The sequence below is a fragment of the Hyperolius riggenbachi genome, chromosome 6, assembly GCF_040937935.1.
Source record: "Hyperolius riggenbachi isolate aHypRig1 chromosome 6, aHypRig1.pri, whole genome shotgun sequence".
Taxonomy (NCBI): Eukaryota; Metazoa; Chordata; class Amphibia; order Anura; family Hyperoliidae; genus Hyperolius; species Hyperolius riggenbachi.
The window spans coordinates 326258613-326280903 of record NC_090651.1 but is presented as its reverse complement, the minus strand read 5'-3'; the positions used below and the strand labels follow the sequence as shown (position 1 = coordinate 326280903).

At 43.7% G+C, this 22291-nt stretch overlaps 1 protein-coding gene across 1 annotated transcript; it reads left to right on the top strand.

Annotated features, from left to right (window-relative positions):
* The first annotated feature begins 445 nt into the window (after positions 1–445).
* On the top strand, positions 446–19816 carry LOC137522199 (carcinoembryonic antigen-related cell adhesion molecule 1-like). The gene is made up of 6 exons (XM_068242230.1): positions 446–605; positions 2947–3291; positions 10272–10538; positions 14519–14776; positions 18262–18396; positions 19788–19816. Exons 1-6 carry the CDS (start codon positions 446–448, stop codon positions 19814–19816), a joined length of 1194 nt encoding a protein of 397 aa, XP_068098331.1.
* Positions 19817–22291: the final 2475 nt, after the last annotated feature.

Here is a 22291-nt window from a genome sequence, read left to right as displayed (position 1 = left end):
TTACTTTTGCATTTTTAAAATTGATTTTCTCAAAAACTACAAGGTCTTTTTGAAAAATTCCTTTTTTTTTTTACTTGTACTATTGGTGACAATAGCATGAATGTTACTGGCCGCAATGACGCTGTAGTTACTCCATGTCCGGCGTCGAGTGCGTGGAGCGCAAGCCGCGACGGAAGTGAAGAAGGTGGAACGCAGGGGGCGGAAGTCCTCGACTGAGTTTGCTCCGTACGAGACTGCCGTGTATTGGCTGCTGTCTCGTGATGGGAAGGAGGAGTCAGGGTATAAATGCTGCCCATTGGTCTAACGTCTCCAGCCCCTGATGAGTTATTTTATGCGAAACGCGTTGGGCGGAGCTTAAGGATGTGGACTGAGGACTCGTCTTGTGGATTTTATATGCGCAAAACTCTTTGGAAATATGTGAGTGCAATATTTTTTAAACTTTTACATGAAAGCAACAGTTTTACGTTATGAGGACTCCTTTCTAGTCAATAGGAAAAAGCTTGATGGATATTACCATTATGAAGGTGTAGATGAGGAAGGAGACAGCGAGTTTGGGAATGACTATGCGTTATGGCTGACCTATAATTTGGCAGCATATAGGAAAGGTGAGAGGCTGGAGATCTTGGTGGTGTATATGCAGCACAGTGTGTTGGATTATGGAAGCTTCTTTTCAAATCACTGGGAATAAACGTATAAGCTGTCTGTGGTTTGGCAGCCTGCGCGGAGGGTGAGGAGCTGTGAGATCTGAGTGTGGTGGGACCACATGAAAGCTCAATTTCACGTGGTAGAATATATTATTTTTACAGAATCACGCTATGTTTGTTTTTGTTTTTTATATATGTCTATATCGGGAGTGTAAAGGCACAGAGAATTGGAAGATTGGTGGATCTATTGAGAGTGCAGTGTCCGTGGATATATCAAAGTAGCATGAATGTGTTTTTTTTCTATAAACTGCTAAAGTCTACACAAAATAATGCAAAAATTACCCAAAAATGACAGACAAATTTAATTACGACTTTCCCTGAAATTTTGCATTACAATTTGCAAATTTTGATGCAAAATTACGAATATGTAAAATTTGTGCCCATCACATCACGCTGTACGTACGGCAAAAGTTTAGTCTAGTGTGTGAAAGATGTTTTAGTGAATTGTTCTCCTTACCCCATAAGAATATGGTAGGGGTTAGATGGTCAACCGCCTTAAAGGCAAGTTCAGATTTACATTACAGGAGCCTATACGCATAGATTTCCTGGCACCCTAAACCTTACCCTCCATGAACCTACAAGCCACCACCAAACTGCACCACAAGTGTGCTGGCTGGCCCAGCTGTCACTTCACCATTATTTCCCTTGCCCATCATAGGTACAGTAGCTACAGGTGCCCCTTAGTATTAGGTAGCCAGAAGTATCTTCAGTATTAAGTAACTAGTGGTATCCCCGCCTGAAGGGAGATCTAATTGGTGGAATGCTGAGAGCAGGGTGAGTAACCTCCCATTTACGCTCTGCTCGGGACTCTGCATAGGAAAAGAAAGAGGGAGGCAGTAGGGGAGGGGAGGAAGCCGCTTTTCCATCATTAAGCACCTGTAGGCACCTGCCTTAGGGACGGTTCACATGGACACTTGGCGGCATTTACTGCTAAGCGCCCGGGACTCGTCGGCTAAACGTTCCCATTCAAGTGAATGGGAGTGTTAAACATTGCGTGATTACCGTCGATTGCGCAAACGCAGCGTTCCGATCCCGATTTTCCCCGTCGTTTGAGCCGGCCCTAGAAGTCGCATGCGGCTTCTAGGGTTGCCTAGCAGCCACGTCTTTATGTTCCCTTGCGAGGACGAGAAATGCCGTTCGCAATGGGAAGCTGATGATTGCCGTCCCCCCAATGAGACGTCACAGGACAACGCGGCTTCCAGCCAGCAGAAGCTGCCTGCCGTCCATGAGAACCAGTCCTTATGGTAAATCCAGGGGCGTAGCAATAGGGGTTGCAGAGGTAGCGACCGCATCGGGGCCCTTGGTCCAGAGGGGCCCCGAAGGGCCCTCCTACAACTCCAGTTTTAGCTCTCTATTGGTCTTGTGCTCATAATAATCACTTCAATAGATACTATGAATAGTGGCAATCATTAACCAACTGTTCCCCCTCCTCTTCTTGCACCTCTGACACTGTAGTTGCCATTGGCAGGTTTTGGTGTGCCGTATTAATTGTTATGTATAGAGTGCTTGGGGGACCCTATTGTAAAACTTGCATCGGGGCCCACAGCTTCTTAGCTACGCCACTGGGTAAATCCGCCCCTGGGCGAGTTAGTTACTAGCTATGGTCAATGAAATGAAAATAATTCCAAACTGATGCAGAATTATACAAATATATGCAGCTTTTCAATGAAGCAACTGAATGAAGCAACGGCGGGATGTTACTGGTCCATTTTCAAGCTGCATTATAATTATTATTTAAAATTGATATAGTGCTGACATCTTCCGCAGCTCTGTATAGAGTATATTGTCTTGTCACTAACTGTCCCTCAGAGGGGCTCACAATATAATCCCTGCCATAGTCATATGTCTATGTGTATATCGTGTAGAGTATGTGTTGTAGTCTAGGGAGATTTTAGAGGGGAACCAATTAACTTATTTGCATGTTTTTGGGATGTGGGAGGAAACAGGAGTTCTAGGAGGAAACCCACGTAGATACGGGGAGAACATACAAACTCTTTACAGATGTTGCTCTGGCTGCAGTTTGAACCGGGAATCCAGCGCTGCAAGGCGAGAGCGCTAACCACTACGCCACCGTGCTGCCCAAATTTGCTGCATAAATTTGTGTATAAAAATTTAGCAAAATTCTGCCTCTGTTTGGAATGATTTGCATTCCATTGACCATCCCCATTAGCGACATGTACTCTGTGAAAGATGTCAGCGCTATATAAATACATGATAGTAATAGTTCTGTTTTCTCTTGCAGTTCTCTTCAGCATGTGGATGAATGAGGCCAGTGGAAGGATCACTATTCAGACCATCCCTCAGTCCCAGGGATCCATCACTCTGAGTGTTACTGGAATTACTGGGAGGCTTTGGTCATTCATCTGGTATAAAGGAACAGAACTATCCCCTAATACTCAGATCCTTACATATATACCGAGTGATGACTCCACATTACTTAAGGGAACTCAATATAACTCTCGCTTCAGTGCTTTCCCCAATGCATCATTGCGGATCTTACATTTTCAGACTACAGACAGGGATCATTACACTGTACAAATACAAACCGAGAGACAGTTTCAAGCTAGCCTGGACCTACGTTTAATTGGTGAGTAATACTATGAAGATTCAGAGAAAAGGAATCATGATTAACCACTTCAGGAACTTAGGCTTACACCCCCCCCCCCCCCCCCCAGTGTTCAGGCTATTTTTTACAAATTAGGCCACTGCAGCTTTAAGGACTCGCTGCAGGGCCGTAAAACTCAGCACACAAGTGATCCCCCCCCCCCTTTTCTGCCCACCAACACAGCTTTTTGTTGGTGGACTCTGATCTCTGCTAGAATTTTTTTTTTATTTGTTTATATACAGTATTTTTTAAAATACATTTGCCTATTTATTTATTTTACTATCCTCCCTCCCTCCCTCCCTTTCCCCGCCAGCCAGTGACAGTGATTGGCTGTCAATGGCATCAGCCTATGATAGCCGATCGCTCTTGTGCCTTGCCAGGGGACAGCCGAGTGACACGGCTGTCCCCAATACAGCGATGCCTTAGATCGCAGTGCTGTACAATGTAAGTAGACTGCGGTTTCGCCATCTAACAGTCTCCTAGCGGCAATCGCCACTGGGAGACTGATGACAGAGCGGACCTCCATCATTCAAGCATCGGCATGCACAATCTCCTGCAAAACACGCCCCCAAGGACTTGACACCAATTGGCATTAGGCGCAGTGGCATACCAACCACAGGGCTGCAGGTGCTCACAGCACCAGGTGTAGCCATAGCTAGGGGTGCCGCTGTGCTCAGCCACTTTGTTCTTCCACCTGGGACAGTACTACTCCCTGCACTAGATGTAGCACCCCATGCCCTTCCTGTCCCATGGGCAATGTGTTTCTTTGCTCTACACACAGCTTGCAGTGAGTGAAGGTGCAGAGCAGCAGGGTGAGTAGAGCGAATGATTGCTGTGCTGCAGCTGGGACATTGGCAGGTAGAGGTGACAGGATATGTTTAGTGCTTCAGAAGTTGCCCGTCATTACTAGATATATGCACTGGCTTCCGGAATGAGGTTGTTGGATATGTTCTTGTGGCCTCTCTCCCTGCCGTGTACGGGTACTGACTTACTTTTGTAGGCGCAGTATAGCTGCACCCATACACAAAGGGGAGCGTTGTCACGGTGGTGGTTTCCTAAAGAACATGGGAAGCCACTGGAGCATCCAGAGGCTTCCCTCTTATTAGGTAAGTATCTATATTTTTTTATTCATTTCAATCTACCTCGGGTTCTCTGTAAAGGGAATGTATGGTGTTTTTTTTATATATACAATTTAAACAGGTGAAACTCGAAAAATTTGAATATGGTGTAAAAGTTAGTTTATTTCAGTAATTTAACTTAAAAAGTGGAACTAATATATGAAATAGACTCATTACATGAAAGACTAGATACTTCAAGCATTTATTTGTTATAATTTTGATGATTACAGCTTATGAGAACCCCAAAATCAAAATCTCAGACAATTAGAATATTGCAAAAATGTTCAATATTCTAGGCTCCGAGTGTCAGACTCTAATCAGCTAATTAATCCAAATCACCTGCAAAGGGTTCCTATTTCATATACGAGTTTCACCTTTTGAAGTGGACCCAAATTAAAAATACAAGATTTCAGAAATAAAATCAATTTTCTAAATTATAATAATCAATAGCAGCCTTTTTTCAGCTGCATGATGACAAATATAAAATATTTTACATTTATTGGAGGAACCCCTCCCTTCCTTTCAAATTGCCGGGACAAAATCCGGCAAACTGGTGGAGTAGGTGGTGTCCGGCAATGGAGGAATTGCTAATGGCTGCCACCTGTATAACCCTAGTTATGAAAAGAGAAGGGTGAAAAGTATGCACTGAAATGCTTATAGGCTTGAAGGAGTGTTTATTTATCTTTGTATGTGTCAGAGGGGTGCAACTAAATATTTTTAATTTAAAAAAATGCTTGGTTTGGGTCCGCTTTAAGTTGAATTACTGAAATAAATGAACTTTTGCACAATATTCTAATTTTTCCTTTTACACCTGCATATATATTTTATTTACCTACTAATCCCTGTTAGGCAGTATATTTACACCCCGCAGGACTTCATTTAACCTGCTGAGCGGTCTGGACGAGCTCAGCTCGTCCAACACCGCCAGAGGCTGCCGCTCAGGCCCTGCTGGGCCGATTTTAATGAAATAAAAAGCAGCACACGCAGCCGGCACTTTGCCAGCCGCGTGTGCTGCCTGATCGCCGCTGCAGCGCGGCGATCCACCGCGTGCAGCGGCGAGAGAGGGTCCCCCCAGCCGCCAGAGCCCAGCGTAGCCGGAACAAACAGTTCCGGCCAGCGCTAAGGGCTGGATCGGAGGCGGCTGACGTCAGGACGTCGGCTGACGTCCATGACGTCACTCCGCTCGTCGCCATGGCGACGAGGTAAGCGAAACACGGAAGGCCGCTTATTGCGGCCTTCCGTGTTACTTCTGGCCGCCGGAGGCGATCGGAAGAACGCCTCCGGAGCGCCCTCTAGTGGGCTTTCATGCAGCCAACTTTCAGTTGGCTGCATGAAATAGTTTTTTTTTATTTAAAAAAAACCCTCCCGCAGCCACCCTGGCGATTTAATCAGAACGCCAGGGTGAATAAAGTCTGAGGGTTGTAGATATACGGCTGCCGTTGTGATCACCCGTAGCTTGCGCCCACGAGCACTCCTATGTGCATTCTCATCATCGACTGTAAGTACACTAATCAGTGATCACCAGCATCAATGAGATGCCAGTGAAAGTAAAGCATACACACTTTACTTCCTGTGTAGTGTGATCAGTAGACAGAAGGAATAAACGGGGGGCATCTAGTGATCAATTAGTAAATTACACTTTAAAACATGAAATCAAATAAGAAGACATAAATCCCCCATTAAAAATAACCCTTTACTTCCCCTACTCTCCCATAGTTACCAAAATAAAACATTTGTAAATTTAAAAAAATGACATTTAAAAATACATAAATAGTTACCTTAGGGACTCAACTTTTTTTTAATTTGTATGTCATAAGGGTATATTACTGTTATTTTTGCAAATAAGAGATTGTAAATAGTGACGGACACAAAACTGAAAAAATGCACTATGCATTAAAAAATAGTTGCAAGCAGTACAACAGCAACAGTCCACTGGGAGAGAGAGGGACAAGCATGCAAAAATGTCGACAGCTGTTTCGCACTCAGCTCATGAGTGCTTCTTCAGGACAAATGAGCCCCCCCCCCAAAAAAAAATCACCCCTTAAATAGTATACTCACTTGTGATTAGCTGCAAGAGGAGGACGCAACCACAGCGCACCCTGGACCGCCGGGCCGGCACTTCCTGAACGCCATCTGCGCTCCAGGAGCCGGAACCGAAAACCGGAAGTGGTCACCGGCTAAGCTCGGCCAATAGGAAAATAGGGACGGCGAGTGAGACACACCAATCGGTGCAAATGGATGGCTCGCCCAAACAGCCCGGCCCACCAGTATACTGAGCGGAGTGCTCACTCAATAGGGTATATACCCCATCACTCTCCAGAGTGCACGGGGCATGGAAACCTCGCCCCCCGCACATCTGAAGATGCGATAGGCGTCCCTAGCAACGGTACTACAATCTAAAAAATGTCAGCAAAAGCTGTCTATTGAAAGAGGAACACATAAGCACACTGCCCCCCGTACATCTATGGACGCAATGAGTGTTCCTAGCAACGGTTACTATAAACGGATGAAACTTGCTTTAATCTGGCCATACAATATTCAACCATGAAAAGATTCTTTTTTTTAACGATACTAGACTGAGAATGTAGTATGTACTGTGTAAGCCATCAGTAAAAGCAATAGGTTTTGAGTCAGGATGATACTATTTATTGGCTAACTAAAAAGATTAAAGTGGTCTAACACCCAGCATTTCAACTTTGCTTTAAAAGATTGCTTACAGCTTACAAACTATTATGCCAGATTTTTTTTTTTTAGCAGAAATTCACTGAATAGATTAAACATGACATTTTAGTGCTGCATTTAGCTAGAAATCCTCCTCCGTGCTTGCTTGTTTAGTTACAAATGTATCTATCTACAATGTAACAAACAAACACTGCTCTGAGAGAACAAAGAGGGCTTCCCCGGCAGGCTTTTCAAAGGTCTATTTGTATTCCAAATAAAGATAAATTTGTAACTACAGATAAGAACGGATGCGGATTCCTAGTTAAATCCAACACTAAAATGTCATGTTTAACCCATTCAGTGAATTTCTGCTTAAAAAAAAATCTGGCATAATAGTTTGTAAGCTGTAAGCAATCTTTTTAAGCTACGTTGTAATGCTGGGTGTTAAACCGCTTTAGAAGTAAGCAAGCTTTCGGCTAGGCAGCCTTCTTCAGATTGAAGTCTGAAAAAGGCTGCACAGCCGAAAGCTTGCTTACTCTTATTCTTATAAATAAGCCAATAAATGGTGTCATCCTGACTCAAAACGTCCTGCTTTTACTGAGAATCTACAGTACATTGATTGATCCCAAAGATACCACACACTGGTATGATTGCACTTTTCATATCCTGTCAGATTAGACTCTCAGTCGAAAATACTGTTAAACTGAATTGGCATAGCAAAAAGTAAAATGTTAAGATCAACTTCAGATTAGACACCAGACTATGCAAAACATGATGAACCTCTTGCATTAAAATCGATACTTAAATCGACACTAACAACACTGAACTTGAATTGATCGCTTACAGTTGCTAAACCACCAAACTTGTGAAATCGATCACAAGCATTTTGGTTCCTACAAAATAAGTCAGCACCAACCAGCAAACAATCATGCAAAAAATATAGGCCAATCAATACAGGTATCCTGTGCAACAGGTTAAAGAACTGACATGTATATACAAAAGAGGAGAAAGACCCCAATCGCCCAAGGATACTGTAATAGCAACTTAGTCCTTTATTGTAACAAATTGGGACACTTAAAAAAGCATTTTGGTTCCTTCTTAAAAAGACACTGAAGCCAAAAAATGTTTTATGATATAATGAATTGGTTGTGTAGTACAGATAAATACTAGAACATTAGTAGCAAAGAAAATATTCTCATATTTTTATTTTCAGTTATAGATTTTTTTTATAACATTGCATCATTCTCTAATATTTGCAGTTTACACACTACTCAGCATTCTAAATAATTTTACAAAGCAGGCAAATGAACTATTGACCTGTCCTCTGGTGAGAAAAAGAAAATACAGTGCCAGACAATTGAGATAACAAGCTTCAGAAGACAGAGCTCTCTCTGACTTTGAAAGTGGTGGAGCTCAATTGCTCTTTTGCATAGATAACAACTGGAGTTTCTTAACTCTTCCTGTACTGGAAAAAATATTAGATTTATGTCTCTGCTCCTCATGTTTTATTTCTTAGCTGTACTACACATACAAATCATTATATCATATATTTTTTTCGCTTCAGTGTCTCTTTAAGATCAATTTTAATTTATTTTTTTTTAATTGACAGAATTTACATGACAATTTCTTCATTCTAACAGTGATACACTTCCATCAATTGTTTTGTCTGCTTTACTGTTTCATCAAACTAGAAAATATATTTGTGTATTGCTACCTTTACATTTGCAGAGGAACACCCCAATGCAGTGGCGTAGCTAAGGAGCTGTGGGCTCTGATGCAAGTTTTTCATGGTGCCCCCCAAGCACTCTATACACAACAATCAATACGGCGCACCAAAACCTGCCAATGACAATCACAGTGTCAGAGGTGCAAGAAGGGAATGGGGAACAGTTTGTTAATGATTACCACTATTCAAAGTATCTATAGAAGTGATTATTATGAGCACAGGAACAATATAGAGCTAATACTGTAGTTGATGGAGGGCCCTTTGGGCCCCGATGCGGTCGCAACCTCTGCAACTCCTATTGCTACGCCACTGCCCCAATGGCAAAAAGAACAAAAATGTGTGCCAAGACCAACAAAAAACAAACAAACAATGGAGGGTCACCACCACTGTATGTATTATAAAGTAACTCTTTAATTATTCAGTCGTGTAACAGCAAAATAGAAAGCAGGGACAGGGCACTTTTGGGCACTGGCGTAACAATAGAGGAAGCAGCCCCTGCCCCCGCGGAGGGGAGGCGCCCATTGCCGTTTTGGGGGGCAGGAGGGGTCGCAGCATGAGGGGAGAGCTTTGCACATCAGCGGGGAGGGGGGACAGTCTCCCCTCCCTTACCTCGGGCTCTCCCCTCTGCGCTTCCCTCCTGCATATATCTAATTGTTAGCAACGGCGGCAGCAGCTATAATCACCTCCATTCACCACGGAGGTTGCCGATCTGCAAGGGCTTCATATTACTTCCTGTTAAAACAGGAAACAGGAAGTAATGTGAAGCCCTTGCAGATCGGAGACCTCCGGTGGTGAATGGAGGTAATTATAGCTGCTGCTGCCACTGCCACTGCTGCCATTTAGATAGATGCAGGAGGGGAGTGCGGAGGGGAGAGCCCCGCTGATGTGCAAAGCTCTTCCCTCATGCTGCGACCCCTCCTGCCCCCCCAAAAGGGCCATGAGCGGGCCCCAGGGTGGAGGTGAGGGGGCCCACTCAAATTCTTGCAGGGGGGCCCGGGGACTTCTAGTTACGCCCCTGCTTTTGGGGGATGAATCACCTTTGTTAAGCTGCTTAGCAGGTAAGCAGGGCTATACAGGATGCTGACCCTATTGTTTTTTGTTTTTTTTTATTCGCAAGAACAAAGTCCCTAGATTTGGGGAAGGATAACTAAGCCAAATTGTTTCCAATGTAAAATGAGGTCTGCAGCAGTTTAGTTTATCAAACTGTGGACTTTTACTGGTTGCTGCAAAAACCTTGCACGTTTAACATGAAAGGTAAATATTCTAAAACAAGAAGATTGTATTTTAATGACATATGAAGTATCACATTAAAAAAAATGGAGCAATGGGGGAGGGGCTATTGTCAAAGCCTGCATTGGGGTCCATGGTTCTGTAGCTACCCCACTGTGTTTGTAAACTTAGCTCTTCAAGATCAAGTGTTCATTTTAATGTTATATTTTAAATATTTTAAATCACAGATCCTGTTATGAACCCAAGAATATCAGTATCCAGCCCTGAGCCAAAAGAAAATGGCCAGATCATATTCACATGTGACTCATCAAATGCTAAGAGGATAACATGGAGTAAAAATGGTTATGCTGTAGCCACCAGAGCTACCTTATCACCAGATAACAGGACCATCACCTTCCCCAGGCTTATCCGTACAGACTCTGGAGACTATCGATGTGAGGCTGAGAACCTCATCACTAAGAGGATCAGTGATCCCTACAAACTAACCGTAGCCTGTGAGTACTGAATATCTGCATCCTGCTTGGACTAAATATGGTGACCCATATAATCAAGGTGATATTAAAGGTTTTATCAGCAAGATAAGGCGTGGCAGAGTGGTGTGTAATTTTCAATATTTCCATAAAAATATATGATCTGTGGTCAAGCTCTAAAACTATAGTGAAAACTGGAGGATGGCAAGTGCAGGTGTCACAATTCTAGCGCTTTATTTATCCAGGAAAAGCTGTCATATGTGTATGTTTTAAGTTTTAATGTTCTATGCAAAATTTTATTGTAAACTGTAAAGTTTGGGTACTTCTTTAAAATATTGCTCTGTGACATCTCAGCATATTCCAGGCTGTGAAGCTTATAAGATTATTTTAGTTACAGAAGCTAAACCTTTTTTTGTTTATGTTAGAAGCAACTTTCAAATGTCAAGGTTGTAGATAAGCGTACTGTGTGAAGATTGAAAAGAAGAAGTTTAAAAAGTCACATTACTGCAGCAATCATATATATACATTTTCTCAATTACTACATATAAATATTAATAATCAATACAGTCCTTCTAAAGAAAGTAATAATTATTGTTAAACCCTATTTAATATAATTTGATACTTTGAAATACATTTAAATGCTGGATTCTGCAGTGAAAGTTTCAAAACACATCAGCTGTGTTCCACAAAGTTGTTTTGACTATGATTGTCCTTTGGAATGTCAATTCAAGTTTGTAAGGTTTTTTCTATTGTCCCGTATTTAGGACAATTATGCCACCTGGCGGTTTCATAGTCTTATAAAATTAATATTATTAATACAGCTTGTTGTTTTACATGATTTAGACAGAACATTATTAAGTTTTAATATACAATTATATATTCTATGATTAATTGTTTTAAGAAGAATTATATAATAAGCGTTACATATAAATACGGTAGGTATATTAGAAGCCCTGTATGTTTCAATAGGCCTTACATTGCTGAAGACTCTTTACAGTGTTACAGTGTCAACCTGACCAATCTTATGTCTGGGAAAGTACAGAGACATTTCAAACTAATTAGCAAAAGGACACATTATCAGAAATGCGTCATAAATGACATTGTTTAATGTTTGGAAGTCCCAATGTCTGGGGCAAATAAGTCAACCAGCAGACAAGATGGCTGGTGACATCCAATTTTAATTAACTGCGTCAAATATGACCCGATATCAAATGTCGAAATGTATAAACATTCCAAATGAAGTTAATTCTCACAAGATAAGGTAATTAAAGAGTTATGGTTATTTTAAATGTCAACTATTTACAGTATTCAAAGCAAAGCAAGAAGTTTTTTTAGAAGCTATTTTTTATGCTATTTCTTTAAGAAGATTACTACAAGTTTTACACAGCTACTTGATACACAGCTATTGACACAGATACATTGATACAGATGAGACTACTTTTGATCTTATTCTACATAACACAACTGTTACAGGGGATTGCAAAAGTATTCAGCACCCTTGAAGTCTTCCACATTTTGTTACATTACTGCCACTTATATGCATCAATTTTATTGGAATTCCACGTGAAGACCAATACAAAGTGGTGTACATGTGAGAAGTGGATCGAAAATCATATATCATTCCAAACATTTTTTACAAATACATAACTGCAAAGTGGGGTGTGCATAATTATTCGGCCCCCTGAGTCAATACTTTGTAGAACCACCTTTTGCTGCAATTACAGCTGCCAGTCTTTTAGGGAATGTCTCTACCAGCTTTGCACATCTAGAGACTGAAATCCTTGCCCATTCTTCTTTGCAAAACAGCTCCAGCTCAGTCAGAGTAGATGGACAGTGTTTGTGAACAGCAGTTTTCAGATCTTGCCACATATTCTCGATTGGATTTAGATCTGGACTTTGACTGGGCCATTCTAACACATAGACATGTTTTGTTTTAAACCATTCCATTGTTGCCCTGGCTTTATGTTTAGGGTCATTGTCCTGCTGGAAGGTGAACCTCCGCCCCAGTCTCAAGTCTTTTGCAGTTTCCAAGAGGTTTTCTTCCAAGTTTGCCCTGTATTTGGCTCCATCCATCTTACCATCACCTCTGATCAGCTTCCCTGTCCCTGCTGAAGAGATGCACCCCCCCCCCCCCCGAGCATGATGCTGCCACCACCATATTTGACAGTGGGGATGGTGTGTCCAGAGTGGTGTGCAGTGTTAGTTTTCTGCCACACATAGCATTTTGGCCAAAAAGTTCCATTTTGGTCTCATCTGACCAGAGCACCTTCTTCCACATGGTTGCTGTGTCCCCCACATGGCTTGTGGCAAACTGCAAATAAGTATTTCTGGTTAATTTAGAACATTAAAGGACTTTTCTCGTTGTTGTGTTTTTTATTTCATTTAACCCTTTGTGGAAATGGGTAAGGGGTACAAAGTAGCCCTATACTCATTTCTCCTGGGAGGGGGGTGGGCATCTGGGGGTCCCCTTTTTAAAGGGGACTCCCAGATGCCACCATGAACCCCCCCCCCCAGGGAGTCGTCGCCCCCACCTCCTCCTGGGGCACCGGAGGTGGGGAAGAGCCCCTTGTCCATGGATTGGACAAGGGCTCCGGGGGGGAGGGGAAGGCTTTTTTCAAAAAATTTCCCACACTCTGAACATAACCCACACATTTTTATTTAAAAAAAAATTAATAAAATTTTTCAATTTTTTTTTTAAATATTGTTTCCCAGTATCTTTTTAACATATCCTGCAAATTTGGTGTTGCTAGGATTTAAGGGGACTTTGCTATTAACTGCTAAAGTCGGCGGAAAAAGTTTCCACGGAAATGTCAGTACGCGATTTAAATAGAAACATTTCCTCTTTGAAGATTTAAAATCGATTTTCTCAAAAACTATAAGGTCTTTTTAAACATTTTTTTTTCTTCGTGTTCCCACTATTCTTCTTAACATTCCCTACACATTTGGTGTTTCTGGCATTTAAAGGGGCTTTGCTATTAACCGCTAAAGTCGGCGGGCGTTTAATTTTCCCACGGTCAGAAGAAGAATATTCAAAATCGATTTTCTCAAAAACTATAAGGTCTTTTTGAAAAAAAAATTTTTTCCTCTTGTTCACAATTTTCTTCTTAACATTCCCTGCAAATGTGGTGTTTTTAGCTTTTAAGGGGGCTTTGCTATTAAACATTAAAGCCGGCGGGCAGATATTTTCCAAACGGCAGCAAAGCAAGGGTTAAAACGATAAATATCGTTCAGGCAGGACAAAAAGAAAAAGTTTTAAAACGATAAATTTCGTTCAAAAGGTCTGCACTATTTTAACCTTTAAAACGATAAATATCGTTTTAAACATATATCGGGCAGAAGGGGGCGCCATTTTTTTGCCGGCGCCATTTTTAACTAGACGCGAGTAAAGGTAGAGGGTGGCAATTGCAGTCAGAGGGTCGTGAGTACAATTAGGTAAGTGCAGGCAGAGGATGGTGGTGAGTGCAGGTAGAAACAGAGACCTAATCAGCAAACATTGTGCTATAGGATCTGCTCTATAAAAAGGATCACAGCTATGGTGGTCTGTTGAAGCATAATATTTCTACAACACTAAAGTGACTTTATAGACTTCCTGAAATGTGAAAATGTGCACAAAATTACAGTTTATGACACTACCCTTTCCTTTTTTTGTTTTTGAGAGTGGTTGCAAAATGTGACAGTGTGAAATTACATTTTACATGTGCTACTTGTGATTCTGAAGATTCCTTTTTTTACACTAACAGTATGCATGAACCTACCATGTAGCACCTAAGCTCTGAAAACTGTTTTGCAATGTTCGTACATGGTGTCCACTGGACATAATGGCAAATGTTCATGGTGTCCACTGGACATAATGGCAAATGTTCATGGTGTCCACTGGACATAATGGCAAATGTTCATATGTTAATTTTGGTCTGAAAGTCTGTATAGCTGTACAGAGATGTGTGTTGTGGTGTTTTTGGGGAATGGGTTTCTTCTTCATGTTATTACTTTTCACTTTATGCCAGACGGCCCTGAAAATGTGACCATCACAGGACCCTCACAAGTGACTGCTGGATCCAACATCTCACTGACTTGCATCGCGGATTCTGTCCCCCCACCCAACTACACCTGGAGGTTCAATGGAAAAATACTGACCCACTCTCCAAATCACACTCTCCATATTGAAAATGCCAGTGTGATAAATGAGGGAAATTATACCTGTGAAGCGACCAACTCAGTAACAAAGCATTCTGATGCCAGCTCCATCTACGTCACTGTGAAAGGTGAGACTTTGCAAACGTTCCAAGTGTGACTACATATAAATACCTCCGAGACAATTATATGCATTACAAAATGTCAGCAAACACTACTGAAGGAAGGTCTCTGCCTTTCCATCACCTTTTGCAGCTTCCTCCTGTTAAGCTTGGTGGTATATCCTCCACAGTCAGCACACAATGTGGATTCTGACGTGAAGAAGGTACACACGCTAGCACAAGGAACCAGGATATCCCCAGTTTAGTGGAGGAGAGGACTGACTCCAACAGGAGATGTGGCGCACAGAGCAGGCGTAGATCCGAACAGCCACAAACAATCCCTTCACTGTAGTGGCTCAGCGCAAGGTAGCGCTGAGCGCATAAACCAGAACTCAGAAGATCAGGACAGGTAACAGAATTAACGTTTGCTTAGTCACTGCTTAAGTGACAGCAAATGTCCAAGACAAGACAGACTGGAAATGAGGCAGCCAATGCGATTGCAGCGGTGGCGTGCCTCACAAAGACAGGACAGAATAGTCGGGAAAATAGAGTCAAAGAAGACAGATGTAATACACACAAATATACAATAGGTATGATTTCCTAGCGTATTACGATTACAGCTATCAATGAACTACAAACGACTAACTGACATATGTATATGTCGGCGATAAACCAATATATGACATAAGCAAGGAACACTGACTAAGAACTGGAGCAGGACTAGGAACAGGACTGAACTAGCTAAGATCGGGTGATCACGATACGCGCAACCTACCAAAACGTGCTGGAAACTAACTGACTGAACACAGGAAATAAACAGTTCGAGTACGTATATATCAGCGACACTGATGTATTAACGTAACACAAATACAAGGAAAATAACAAACGCGCTAGTATGCGTATATATTGGCGATGAACCAATATATGATGCAAGACTAGCAGAGTAACAATTGCTGATAACAAGAGCTGAACTGAAAGGATTCACTGACCCCTTCACAGGAGTCAGTGCAGTCCACACGAGATCTAGAAACGGAGGGGGCTCGGACAGAGTAACAGACTGAATCTGAGACCATGATAGCCCATGGAGCACTGCAGGAAGCAGTCCTTTATACTGAGGTCATCCAATGGGAGCAGACATGCAGATTCCCACACAGGTGAATGGTAATTAATCACAGGCTGACAGCAGGAAAGGGCAGACAATGATATGCAGCCTGCAAGAAAGGGATTGCAACTCCATTACAACAGACAATGTTTGTTTTCACAAAAGCATATTAACCTGTCATTAACTTCAGAGCGACTGCAGATGGAATCAACGCTCAGTGTAAGCGCACGCAAAACTATGCGAGCAAATGCATGCAAAGAAATCAAAAACTGCTGGTGTTCAGTAAAACTGCAGCCAGCAGTACATGCTGCAGAAGTGATCATAACACCTCCGCAGTCAAGTCAGCAACATCCGTAGTAAGTAAAGCTCTTTATTGATTAAAAAAGCAGTATGACAATCATCTGTCCAGCGACAGCATTGCTGTTTTAGTCACCAGACCTTTCACAAGCTGTATTAAATTAGTATCACACTGACAACATACAAAGTTCACCTTTATGTAGTGACTTCTGAGCTCAAGCACCAATCAGGTGCAAGATCCCCTAGCCAATCAAAAATCAGCAGTGGTCAAGAAAAGTGGGATGAAAACTGCAGCCCATAATAGGCAAATATTGTGATCCAATTATATCAAAGAGTCCAGCCCACATAATGTACCAACCGCTCACCCAGAGCAGGACGGACCTGTAACAAACTTATCTGGTGTGGTTTCTGGAGGCTGATTCCTGCGGTCAGCTGACACTTGCTGCAGGGATGTTGCTGATTGGTCTTATTTTCCTGGGGGCTTGGTCTGTGCTCTATTCCTGCTATATAAGCCTTGGTCATTCAGTTACTCGCTGTCCGTTATAGCTATCAGGTCACTGAGCGCTGGACCTTGCTTTGCTACTCAGTCTAGTTAAAGTTCTGCTGAGATAGATATATATGCAGTGTTTGCAATATATATCTATCCTTAGTTAGTATTGTATATTGTATTATTGTGATTGTTTTCTGTGTTTGACCCGGCAAGCCCTCCACTTTGATTAAAGTCTCATCCCTTTGTGCTACTGTCTTCTGATACTCGATATTGACCTCGGCTAGCCTAACGACCTTGTCTCTGCCTAATCCTTAACTGTACCGCAGCCATCTGACCTATGTGTTTGACTTCAGGTTGTATAATGTTTTTGCACTTGTCTTAGCCTACTGTACTTTAGCCATCTGATTTCCAGTGTATGATCCTAGCCTGTAATTGACCTTGCTCTGCCTCAGTCCCTGTGTACCGCATATATCTGACTTCACGTGTATCACCTCAGTTGACGATCTGACCTCGATTATTGTATATTCAGTGTACACTTCATAGCCTGCATCGGCCAGCGTTACAGGATCACAGTGGAAACTGCTCATCAAACATGTAGACATATGTAGACATCTTACCAGTCGTTACTGTAGTGCTAGCTGCAGCGCTGTCCCCACTCTCTGCGCTTCCTATGTGTAAAACGTCACAGTGAGGTACACAGCGTCATGTGACCAAGACATGTGTTACTAACGTCACCAGGGGGCGTTACTAATACGCTCCTTCTCACCATGGCAAGCTCAGCAAACACGGAGCCGGTTAATAAACCGGTATAATCACATATAAAGTGTAAACACAGAACACAATCAATGTGGTCTGAGAATCGCAGGATTCAGCTGTTAAATAAAACAATCCTTGTTTTATTTAACCACTTGCCGACCGCGCACTCATACCGCGCGTCGGCAAAGTGGCAGCTGCAGGACCAGCGACGCAGTATTGCGTCGCCAGCTGCAGGCTGATTAATCAGGAAGCAGCCGCTCGCGCAAGCGGCTGCTTCCTGTCAAATCACGGCGGGGGGCTCCGTGAATAGCCTGCGGGCCGCCGATGGCGGCTCGCAGACTAAATGTAAACACAAGCGGAAATAATCCGCTTTGTTTACATTGTACGGCGCTGCTGCGCAGCAGCGCCGTAAGGCAGATCGGCGATCCCCGGCCAATCAGCGGCCGGGGATCGCCGCCATGTGACAGGGGACGTCCTGTCACTGGCTGCACAGGACGGATAGCGTCCTGTGCAGCCCGGAACACCAGGGGGCCAGGTAGGAGAGGGAGGGGGGGGGGGGTTTCGCCGCGGAGGGGGGCTTTGAGGTGCCCCCCCCCCCGCAACACCGGCAGGCAGGAGCGATCAGACCCCCCCAGCACATCATCCCCATAGTGGGGGAAAAAGGGGGGCGATCTGATCGCTCTAGATGCACCCTGATCTGTGCTGGGGGCTGTAGAGCCCACCCAGCACAGATCACAAATAACAGCGCTGGTCCTTAAGGGGGGGTAAAGGGTGGGTCCTCAAGTGGTTAACAGCTGAATCCTGATTGGTTGCTCTGGGTAACAGCTTCACTCTGGCTTTTGTAAATGACGCTGTGTTCTCTTCTTCTAGAATCCGGGCCTAGAGTCACATCACTTGTTGTCATCATCAGCTGCGCTGCTCTGGGAATTATACTGGTCATTACTGCAGCTGTCCTGCTGTGTAAGAGATTCACATTTCCAATAAAGAAGAAGGAAGAGGAGACACGTATGTATCCTAAATGGAGCAACCTGTAACTGTGAGATTAATGCTAGTCATTGCCTCCTGCTTTCTGTAGTGACAAAGCAAAGTGAAGCAAAAGGGAAGGAGTCTGGGCAGTGTATCTGTGCCAAGCAATAAATATTTTAATTGGTTTTGGAAAAGTTATGTATAGTGAGTGATGAGCACAAATTTTGCATAATCGTAATTTTGCATTGTAATTCGCAATTATGATGCAAAATCGTAATGCAAAATTTTGGGTAAAATCTTAATTAACCGTAATCCATTTTGTTTGTAAACATAATCAGGAACCGTAATTTTGCGTAATGTTTGTGTGATTTCCTTCCGACTTTAGTGGTTAACATTAGTGTTGATCAAACAGTGTTCGCCACTGTTCAGGATTCAGGAAATGTTGTGGTGTTCGAGTTCGCGGCGAACACCATCCGAACACCTCAGTGTCCGTGATGGATGCTCGGCCATGCGGCTCGAACTTGTCCTTGGCCAAACTTTCTGCCAAACGCGCGTCTCGCGCTGTGATTGGCCGAGCGGGTCACGTGTTCGGGTGCATAAGTACCTGAACGTGCGTGATCGGCGCCATTTGTTTTGGGGTTTAGCTTTTGGTAGGTAGGGAGTTTAGCGTAGCGTACTGTCTGCCAGTGCCAGCCACAGGGCCCCAGCCTCCAGCGTCACCGCTGACAGCAGCACCCACAGAGCCTCACTGCTAGCCAGGCCAGCCACAGTGCCCCAGCCTCACGCTGACAGCAGCACCCACAGAGCCTCACTGCTAGCCAGGCCAGTGACAGGGCCCCAGCCTCACCGCTGACTGCAGCACCCACAGGGCCTCACTGCTAGCCAGGCCAGCCACAGTGCCCCAGCCTCACGCTGACAGCAGCACCCACAGAGCCTCACTGCTAGCCAGGCCAGCCACAGGGCCCCAGCCTCACCGCTGACTGCAGCACCCACAAGGCCTCACTGCCAGCCAGGCCAGCCACAGGGCTCCAGCCTCACCGCTGACAGCAGCTGCAGCACCGACAGGGCTGTTAAAAATCAACACGTATTTTCATTTTCAGTGACTTTTGTAGCATATTGTTTATTAAAAAGACAAAAATTACTTACGGTAATGTCTTTTCCAGAAGTCGGAAGGACAGCAACCCTGAGACTTGTCTCCATCCAAACTACACTGGACAGGAACTAGATAAAAAAGATTTGCATAATTGGTTAGGCAGGCAGAACATATATAAACCCCTCATGCTCTTACCCCCTCAGTTGGTAAAAAAAAGACTCCACACATAATGATGCTTCAAAATAAATTTTAATAGAAACAGCGGTGGGTAGTAAAGGGTGCTGTCCTTCCGACTTCTGGAAAAGACATTACCGTAAGTAATTTTTGTCTTTCCCAGAACGTCTCAGGACAACAACCCTGAGATGATATACAAGATAACCATTAGGGAGGGACTACAGCCTGTAACACTTTTCTGCCGAAACTTAAATCGGCACTAGATAAGACATCAAGCCTATAGTGTTTCACGAATGTGTTGTGACTTGACCAGGTGGCTGCCTTGCAGATTTGCTCAACCGATGCTCCTGCCCTCTCTGCCCATGAAGTTGATACTGCTCTGGTTGAGTGAGCTTTCACTTTAGCTGAAAGTTGCTTTCCTTGTTTGGTATAAGCGAGATTAATAGCCTGTTTTATCCATCTGGCTATAGTTGCTTTAGAAGCCTGTTTACCTCTGAACTTTCCTGCAAATAGCACCAAGAGGGCGTTCGAAAGTCTCCATGAACTGGTGCGTTGCATGTACTCCATAACACATCTTCTGACATCCAGATGATGCAGTCTTTCCTCCTTTTGGTTTGCTGGATTATTGCAAAAAGAGGGAAGGAATATCTCCTGCGATCTGTGGAATTTTGATACCACCTTAGGCAAAAAAGCTGGATCCAACTTCAGTGTGATTCTGTCATCTGATACAATACAGTAAGGCTCTAGGATGGATAATGCCTGTAGTTCTCCCACTCTTCTGGCTGATGTTATCGCCAAGAGAAATGCTGTCTTGAGTGACAAATGTTTATCTGAACTTTCTTCTAAAGGCTCAAACGGAGGATCACATAACCCTTGCAGTACTGTGTTTAAGTCCCAAGGCGGTACTCTATTCTGAACAGCAGGACGAAGTCTTTTCAAAGCTTTAAAAAATCTTATGACATATTCCTCTTCCGCCAGCCTTCTGTCCAGGAAGACACTCAAAGCTGACACCTGCACTTTCAGGGTACTGATGCTTAAACCCTTCTGAAATCCACTTTGAAGAAACTCCAAAACAGAATTTGATTGCGCCAGCTCTCTGGCGTTGGCGTCACACCAGGAACTATAAACTCTCCATGCCTTATAATAGATCTGACGTGTAACCTTTTTTCTGCTTTGTATAAGAGTCTCTGAAAGTTTGTTAGAGAAGCCTTTCCCCTTTAGTAATCGCCACTCAGGCTCCAGGCAGAAAGATGAAGGAGGTTCAAGTTGGGGTGAACTGCTGGCCCCTGGACTAATAGATCCGAGTGGTCTGGAAGGATTAGATGTTCTGAAGCTAACCTCTGCAACAGTGCAAACCACGGTCTCTTGGGCCAGTATGGGACCACTAGAATTCCCTGAGCTCTGTCTCGATAAATCTTGCTGATCACTTTCGATATCAAATGGATAGGGGGAAACATGTACATAGTCTGGTGACCCCAATTGATTGAGAATGCATCCAGGGCCCAGGGCTTGTCTTCGGGACACAGGGAGCAAAACAGACGGCACTTCGCATTGGTTCTCCTGGCGAACAGATCCACCTGAGGCACCTCCCACCGGTCTGTAAGTTGTTGAAACACTCGGTCGTTGAGGCTCCACTCGTCCTGTGAAAGCCTCTTTCTGCTCAGGAAATCCGCTAGGCAATTTAAGGTTCCTTTTAGATGAACAGCTTTCAAGGACTGCACATTCTGTTCCGCCCAATGTAGCATCCTTGATGATTGATGTAGCAGCGATCTGCTCCTTGTGCCTCCTTGATGATTTATGTAAGCAACCACAGTACTGTTGTCTGTGCGGATCGTGACATGTGCCTGTAGAATCTGAGTAATGAATACTTGTAGAGATTCCCAAACTGCCTGTAACTCTCTGCTGTTTGAGGACCGAAGACGAGATCTGTTCGACCACTGTCCCTGGGCTGTGTGAGAATCGAGGTGAGCTCCCCATCCCCAAGAACTCGCATCTGTTGTTATGACACACTGTGTGGGGAATTCCCAAAGATTCCCTTTCAGGCGATTTTGAGGCTCGATCCACCAGAGTAAGGATTGTTTTACGCTCCATGGGACTAAGAGTCTTTTGTCCAGAGAGGAGATGCGTTTGTCCCATTTGGATAGAATCCAGGACTGTAGAACTCTGGAGTGAAGCTGACCCCACTGTACTGCCGGGAAGGAAGATGTTATTGTCCCCAATAGTGCCATAGCCTTCCTCAGAGATATTAACTTCAGGTTCTGAAAAGAGAGAACAGACTTTAACAACATTGTTGATTTTCTACTAGGCAAAAAAAAAAGTCTTTTGCTGACTGTACAGATCTCAAACCCCAAAAATTCCATCTTTTGGCGGGGAGTTAGGGCTGACTTTTCCCAATTAATTAACCACCCCAGGGATTGAAGGAAGTTTATAGTGATATTCATTTGGTCATTCACAACATCCACTGAAGGGCCCCAAATAAGCAGGTCATCTAAATACAGGGGCGGCGCCAGGGGGGTGCAAGGGGGTGCTCGAGCACCCCCTAGAATTGTCCAAGCACCCCCAAAGCACCCCCTGGAGTGAACTGACTTCAGGCGTCTAAAAGACGCCAAGTCAGTTCACACAGCGGCAGCACGGAGCAGCAGGCAGGGCTACGGTAAGATGGCCGCC